The following is an 8,145-nucleotide window of genomic DNA, read 5'->3' on the forward strand; positions in this document are numbered from 1 at the left end:
CACATAAATCGATGCATGCAATGTGAAAATGTGCCTTGAATGTCTTCCCTTATTTAAAGCGACCACTTACCTTACATTTCATTGAAGCTGCGCTGCTACTCAACTAATTCGGAGCAATCTACCACGGTATAGTGCTGAGCGTAAAGGTGTTTTGTACCTATAGTCAAAGGTAGCCTTTGTTACACTATTCCTATTACAAGACACATGAGCGACTTTGGTGCCTGCAGACGAATTGTGCTAAAATAGATAACAGCAGTAATAAAATGAAATTGTGAGCGCAATTTCGCTGGTTCCATGCACCGCAGCATTTTTATAAAGCCGGAATGCGAGAACGTGCATATGTTTACGCTTAGGTATATGTCTACGTAAAATGAGGGAGACTCGTCGGGAGGTGTCTCAGTGCTAACGCTTTTTACAAAACACGGTGCAAATATTTCGTCCAGCGTTGTTTGAGTGCGCTAACAAAGCAAGGGACGTGTATACGAGTCTTGAGGTCGAGAGACGTTATCACACGTGCGAAAAAGATGAAGAGAGAGAGAGAGAGAGACTCTCGTTTCGGCTTCGCGAAAGCTTGAAATTGATAGATAATAAAGACAATTTTCTGGCCCAGCAGACGTCAGGGAAAGTCTCCGCAAAGCAGCGTCAGATGCTCGGAGAGCATAAAAAAGAGGAGTACGCGTTATATGGGAGTGACAGCCACTCAGAAAGCGAGATGAAGTGTGACTGTCCTTAGATGTGAGAATCATTGCTGATTAGGAGAGTTGAGTTAATGAGCCAAAACTTTCCTAAATAACGATAATGGAAGCAAACTGAGCATTCATCTAGTGAAAGTGACACTAGTGACAGTGAACTCATAATAGTTGATTAGCGTTGTCACAGGCTATTATATATTTTTATTTTCTTATTTATATTTGGCAAACTATGAGAAGGTAGCCTACGTTAGAGCCGGCTATCCCAACGTCCTGACAGTAATGTACAAGAATAAATAGCGCACGGTTATACAGTCACACGTGGCGGTTTCTATCTTCTAGTAACCTTGGGCAAACGCATTCTAACTATTTTTTCTATTTTTGACAAAGTTTCACCGGACGTTTTTGCACTTGACTTCATTCGAAGGAATGACGATATATCAGCAATAGGGCGAATGCAAGCACTGCTGCAGTGAACGAGCGGTTACAGCGCTCAACTACAATCGACGAGGTACTTGGTTCGATTCGCAGCATCACTGAGCACTTTTTTTTTTCAAGAGGTTGCCCGGCCTGACATTATGTGTGGTGGCGGGTACTAATTTTTTGAGAAGAAGGCTTTCGCACTTGCTTCTTTTACTCCCCTTTTGACCCAAAAGCGCTGTACTGTGCTCCTTCAAAAATTAAACAATCCAGGGTTATAATTTTCTCCTCCATCCTCTCTTATCGCAAAAGTGTCCAGTGCTGAAATACCAATATTATACCTGGTATATTACTTTTCCCGTGTTTGCATATTCGACCAGCAATCAGTCTTCACGGTGTTTTGAAGAAACTCTACACATGCAGTGAGCTAACTGCTTGCAGCCAAGTTGACTGCCTTTGTAGGGACACGCTTTCGTGCTAATTTGGTGGGCATCATCACATACAGCAAGACCAAAGAGCACGGACAGTTAGAGCTGACACGAACAGAGTGATTAGTTTGTGTCTTCTCTCCCGCTATTTGTCATGCTGCACGCTTCAGTGTAATGTCGCTGTCAATGGTTAAAATGAACTATAGCAGTTAATCGAGTTCTGCTGAGAGGGTCCCCTATTGTCTAGAATGGAACAGAACAATGGCAATTTGATTTTTGTGATAAAGAGATACCCTGCTTTTGGTTACTAGAATAAATTTCTAAACTGAAGTTTATTTTTTGTTAACAACAGTTCCAGTGCAGATGAAAGGTGCATGGACGAAATTTGTGTATTCAGCTTGACTAGGTTTGTGACCTTAATTGTAATTGCGAACCGGTATCACAGTATGCATAAATATCACACACATATACAACCACGGGTGATAGCTTGCTTATTCTGATTAAAATTGAAAGGTTGAAATCGACATATTCAACCAACGCAATGTGTACGATATATGCCATGTAGAGTAGCTATGCTCTAAACTAATCTTCGCAGGTTCGTTCCATTTTACCCAATTTCTTGCCCATGACTGTAGGTTGGTAAATGAAACAACTTCTTCGAACACACATACTCTGTGTAAGGTTACATTTATTTTTATGCAGTCAAAATAAATTGAAATATGTAATGGCTCAAAAGAGAAATAACTAGAAACAAATTCAGCCAATTCATTACCAAACTTACTCACCAATGATAAACGGATTCTTATTTAAAAGATACATACATACATACATATACGCACACACACATATACATATGTACACCCATACATACATACATACACTTCAGTGTAAATATTAAAATGAATGGCTATAAAACAACAATTCTAATACACTCATTTTGAATATACCACAGAAAGTAACTTACGAGGGAAATCCACCGGCACTGTTATGTGTGAACATGGTGTTTCTCAAACCATCTCGCCAAAGCTTGATGCATAGTTTTCCGCTGCTGCCCAGTAACAAGCAGTTTTTATGAAAAACACAAGAATAAAGCCCTTGACAATGTCATGCTAAAGAAAAGGGCTGTGCATCAATATTTTGTACATGTCTGCAATATCACTCTGTTTATTTACATAGCTTGGCTCATTCGCAACACACTAACCAATCATGTCAGGACACTTGGGCTGAAAGTTGGCACAGCGCAAAGAAATTCTAGACAATACACGAATAATACAATTATAAGCTACTAAACTCCATGGTGCGAACAGTGTTTATATGGACAGCTATAGGCGCCATTTCATTTCCCGAAAACACTTCTCAAAAGTATAATCAACTTTATTTAGCTAAATGTTTCTCTTCTGGCGCGTCGTGGTGGCTCAACGGTGGCAGTCACTCTTTCGACCAAGAAAACAAAGACCAATTATTTTCCAGATCGTGAATTCACCCCATGCTAACATTGAGGCAGCTGGTGGGAGTGCTTTTGCAGAGAAGAAACCACCACATCCCCACCAGTTGGGGCCTTGGGTAGCTACTTCACTTGAACAAAAATGATGAAAAACACTCCTCAAGAAGACTTCAAAGTTTGCACATCAACACAGTTCCCACACAGCTGTCTATTAGTCTGCGTGAAAAATATTGAGTTTACTGGTGGGCAAAGACTGTACACTATGTGAGGTGATGCTCCAGTGCACTGCATGTATGTCTTGCTGCTGGCCTCAACTGCAATGTTGCTCAGCACATATGTGTAAAATAACAACTAATACTATGCCACTGCAAAGTAATTATGTGTCATTTGCATGAAACAGGGACCACAATAAAAGAACATAACAACATTTGCCTTCACAAAGCTCAAAAAATGGAAATAAATTTTCACAGAGTTTTCACAGTTCATCTGAGGATAGTAATATTGGTTGTAAACACATTCTTACTTCCACTAACAAAGTATTTTAAGATGCCAGATTCAATATTAGAGTATACCAGCACTTTTGTAGGGCTAAACTATTGTACAGGCACCTAGAAAAACACAAGTGAATGCATGCTAATGCTAAATATAAAAACAAATACTTTTATTTCTAGTCTGGGTAGAGCTGCATAGATGATAAGTCACTTGCATTACATTATGAACAAACCTATCCGAGCAAAGTATACATTGAAAAAGTTACACTTACACAGTAGATAAGTAGACTATTGAAGGACGGACAGACATTGGGATAATACCCATGCACTAAAATCTACTGTTAAGATATACTAGGAGTAGTGATGATCCTCTTCCTTCCAAATAAAATAATCCACGTAGATTCACTTCCCAGAGCTTATACACTCATGGCATCATTGGTGCTATACGAGTGAGTGTACACTGAAGGATTACATCGACTAAGTACATGATTATTGCATCCATGGCTTTACTTCTTGTACTACAAAGAATGCAAACACAGTTACCATTGGCGACCATGGATGCTGTGATATATGGCATGTAAATGTAGAGGCACACAGGCACTTAATACACATATTAAAAACTTTAGCTCAAAAATATTTGCCTACTAACCCTACAGCAGCCTTTAAATTAGTGTCATAGTTTGGTATCTTTCATGCAAAGTTTAAATAATTTCGAATGCAAGCAAAGGAACTGCTGAATAATGCACTGCTAAGAAGTTAAGCAGCAGCTGCTTCTGACATCACAATGTGCTCTTTCTGCTGTTGTAAACTTTGAGCAGGAGAACAGTCACTTGCAGTTCCTTTATACTTGTTGGTCTTCTGTGCTCTGTTCTTGATACACTGTACATGACCGTGGAGCACCGAACCCCTTGTTACTGCTGGAACTTAGAAAAATACAGATCATTGTTACAACCATGCTACATGCAAGAGTGTATAGTTGTCAATTATGTGCTCATATTTACAGATATTGTATTTTCAGAAGCCAATGACAAGCCTCAACACACACACACACAAACAGTGAAGGCTGAAAATATATTTATTATGATACAAGAGCAAAACCACAATGTTATAGATGAAGGCATGAAACTTCTGACAGGCATAAAAAGCCAATAGAGTTTCTTTTATTTCGACTTTACACTAGGTGCGAGAAGTAGACCACAAATAAGTTCACTAAGAAACACAAGTTAGACTGCATTACAACACAACAGCCAATGTTGATAACTTTAAGGCTGTCTGACATAGCCAGCTCACCATATCGCATATAGGAGCAAATGGGCAGTCTAGAAGACACAAAGAACTTGTGGATTATGAGTGTGCTTGTTACTGACATCTATTATTCTAAATGAAGAAAACCTTTCAAAAATGCACTTCGTCAGGGGAAATAATCATACGCAACAAACACAACGGGCTCCTACAGGTGCCACCAACACTCACCATTATTGTTGATACCAGTGTCTTGCCGGATGGATATGCTGTGTCCTGCACAGAACACCAAAGGAGCGCTCCAAGACTTGGATTGCTTGTGTGCTAGCTGCATCGCTCTGCTGCTGAAATAGGCTAGCCACAGACAGAGAAATGAGAAGCCATGGCTTTGAAACACACTAAACGTCACCTTTAGAGATCAACAATGCATACTTAGGTCAGGTACAATTCGTAGAAAAATATATATCACTATGCAATCGTGGTGAACATGTTCAGCTGAAACACAAGCAACAGCACTGAGAGAGAAAAAGCTACATTAGGTAAAAGATGCAGTTACTGGCCCTATGTCATCTCAGGCTTCTTCAATAGGTCTTGCTCCTTGCAAGTTGTGAACAGCCAGGCAATTTTCACCCACTTGCTATTTCCTTCCAGAGCACTTGATCCACAGAGGGAGTCACAAGCTCGAGAGCTCAATAAGGAATCAAAGTATTTGTGCTCGTTTCAAAGCACAAGCTTTTGAGTCTCAGATTATTGGAGTTTCATTCATAAGCTACAGGCTTTCAGCTTTCAACATTCTCAATTATCTTGCAATTTATTCCATAAATGTTGAATAAGAATTATGTGTAAAAATATTACACGTATCCACTGAAAGCAACCATGCTTGGGTTTTCAATTTGTGCACAGTAAGTGGTGTTCACGTAATCGTATATATTAAAGAAAAACTAACCTTGCAGCCAGCCGTTACGCAGTTTTGTGCCCTCGAAGCTCCCAAGCAGATCGCAGTCCTTCCAGATGAGGCTGCCATGCATGCTTCCACGCCACATCCACTGAATGATAACAGTCCGAGCAGTGACAAAGGCTTGCACAGTTAGGGAGAACGTGTCCTTCCTATTTTTGTACAGGTGCTTCAAGTAATGTTGAGGATTGATGTGCCAGAATGTGCAACCGATGCATCACAGGACCTTAACAAACCAATCTCTGCGATCTGTGAAGAGCCAAAAACGAGATATATAAAAACAATCATTAAAAGCACTCACTTCTAATACTTATTTGAGGAAGCTATCACTTCGTTAAAGTGACCAAAATCTGCTATAATCACTTTGAAATAAACTGAAGCCTCATGTAAAATTTACGTACCGCAATATATATGTCCTACTGAAGTATAGTACTACCACAGTGGTAATCGTCTATAGAACTAATTTTCCAAAATAACATAAATTTTTAAGTGCAACCTGGCTCCTGAAAAATAAATTCACATTAACTTTCCAACTATCAAACGTGGTCAATCGACAGGCCCAACCTCATAATCAAACAAGAGCTCACTTGTATCAAATCACAAAAAAACTCTTTATGTATTTGCTCCATAATATATGTATGTATATAACAGTAGTAGTAAATTTTTCATGCTTCAACTTACCATAGAGAAACATTGCATCTGATGGGCTTAAAAACTTGCACACGTTATAGAACTGCGTGAATTATAGTACCGGTGAAATTTAGTTCTGCAAGGTGAACTCACCGATGGCAGCATTTAGTAGCCGTCGATGTCATAAGGAACCAAGTACGGCCAACAGGCAAAGGGCATCTGCAGACTGGAAGCTGCCAATGACAGCAATGAAGGGCTGGCCAGGCGTGCACGTTCATTGATAAAGTGTAAGAACTGGCCATGACCGGCTGTTGTCAAGGCTCTAGTGCCGTGCAAAACGATGGCCAGACGAACTCGGAAACCTGTAGTTAGGCGATATTGGCCTACAACTTCATCCAAAGCAAGGCACCGGTGAAATCTTTGCTTTTTGGGGGGCTGGAGGGAAGCTTGACGTTCACGGGCTCTCGCTGCCACATAGAACTCTCAATTTGTTACCGAAGAGCAGTCTAGGCGCGCTTCCAAAGTAACACGATCCACAACAGAATGTAGCATCTCGCAGTTTTGGTTGATCACATCACAGCGCTAGGACTATGGTTATCACAAAAAGGAGAAGTGACGACTTAACAAACAAAAGCGCCAAGCTGCCCCACCACGACTTCGCAGGGCAAAACAGTTATCAACGCTGTCTTTCGATTTTCGGTCACACGAGCACAGCTTGTTCACAAGTCTTGGAACGTCAACACAGCCCCACTGTTCACAACGAACATCGTTTCACTCCCGAACAGTACATTGCTCTCAAGTAAATAGAAGCGTACGGGCGAACTAGTGGCGAAGCAAGAACCGAGCGCGTAGTTCATACGTTTCCGTACGTACTTGGCCTACAACTTCATCCTCAACTCAAGTAACATGTCAAAACGCTGTCAATCCGAAATGTCGCACAGCACCAAACTGAGAGACTGGAAAGTCAAGCGAACGAACTGTTACCGGCACACAAACACACATTGCAGGCTTCTCGAGTGCTAGTTGCCGTCGATACATCGACGCCGATCCCCGCTTGATAACCACACCGACGCACAGGCTTCGCTGCGCTTCACCGTACACCATTGCACTGCCACAGCTTTCCGCACTGCTTACACGCACCGAGGAGGAGGAGGAGAAAAACTTTATTGAACAGAGGAGTTTGGAGCTCGCAGGCTCCCGGGCCCCCGCACGACCCCTTTGCGCTCAAGCGTTCATTTGGTGGTGGTCCATGACGCTGGCAGCCTGGTCGGCCGCCATGGTCTGCTCAACCGGGTCCTCTGAGCGCAGTAGGGTCTCCCAATCCTCCCAAGTCTTTAGGTGCTCTAGGGCCCGCGGGGGAGGATCCGCCGGGCAGTGAGAAAGGATGTGTATAGCAGAAGCATAAGGTTCAGGGCAAAGGGTACAGGCTGAGGTGAGGAAAAGGGGGTGATAGTGCGATAGAATGAGAGGAGAGGGAAGAGTGTGAGTTTGTAGCTGGCGCCAGAGGGTTGCCTGTCGGTTGCTCAGGGACTTGTGCGGTGGGGGATATAGCTGACGTGCTGCCCTATAGGCCTGAGTCAGCTCGTTGAAAGTGTGCGCGCGGTCCTTCGTGAATCCCAGATCGGAGGCTGCGGGAGCCCGGTTTAAAGAACCTCGGGCTAAGAGGTTGGCGGCCTCGTTTCCAGGACTCCCGCAGTGCGCGGGCACCCAAATCAACTCCACTTGACGGGGCGGGGTTGCAGCGGGCGAATCCAGTATGCAAAAAGCAGGGACGTGAACTCGGCCTCGTGCAAAATTTAAAATTGCGGTTTTTGAATCTGATAAGACGTACCGTGCTTCTGTGTTT

At 42.4% G+C, this 8,145-nt stretch overlaps 1 protein-coding gene across 2 annotated transcripts; it reads right to left on the bottom strand.

The window, feature by feature from the left end:
* Positions 1-4,138: 4,138 nt before the first annotated feature.
* On the bottom strand, positions 4,139-7,108 carry LOC142796353 (uncharacterized). 2 transcript variants are annotated; one of them, XM_075886738.1, is made up of 3 exons: positions 5,661-7,108; positions 4,946-4,990; positions 4,139-4,395 (listed from the first exon to the last, which is right to left on the bottom strand). In XM_075886738.1, exons 1-3 carry the CDS (start codon positions 5,755-5,757, stop codon positions 4,229-4,231), a joined length of 309 nt encoding a protein of 102 aa, XP_075742853.1. In that variant the 5' UTR covers positions 5,758-7,108; the 3' UTR covers positions 4,139-4,228. The 2 variants fall into 2 exon arrangements, with proteins under 2 accessions (XP_075742853.1, XP_075742852.1); XM_075886737.1 differs by having other exon boundaries at positions 4,946-5,068.
* Between the last annotated feature and the right edge of the window lie 1,037 nt (positions 7,109-8,145).

This window comes from Rhipicephalus microplus, chromosome 2 (genome assembly GCF_043290135.1).
Source record: "Rhipicephalus microplus isolate Deutch F79 chromosome 2, USDA_Rmic, whole genome shotgun sequence".
In the NCBI taxonomy this organism is placed as follows: Eukaryota; Metazoa; Arthropoda; class Arachnida; order Ixodida; family Ixodidae; genus Rhipicephalus; species Rhipicephalus microplus.

What these genes read in the sequence shown, in the direction of transcription:
- LOC142796353 (XM_075886737.1), bottom strand. Translation starts at nt 5,757, where the DNA reads ATGTGGCGTGGAAGCATGCATGGCAGCCTCATCTGGAAGGACTGCGAT. An exon ending in GCGTAACGGCTGGCTGCAAG is followed by an intron (nt 5,069 to 5,660) that starts GTTAGTTTTTCT and finishes GTCTGTGGCTAG; the next exon opens with CCTATTTCAGCAGCAGAGCG. An exon ending in CACTGGTATCAACAATAATG is followed by an intron (nt 4,396 to 4,945) that starts GTGAGTGTTGGT and finishes TATTTTTCTAAG; the next exon opens with TTCCAGCAGTAACAAGGGGT.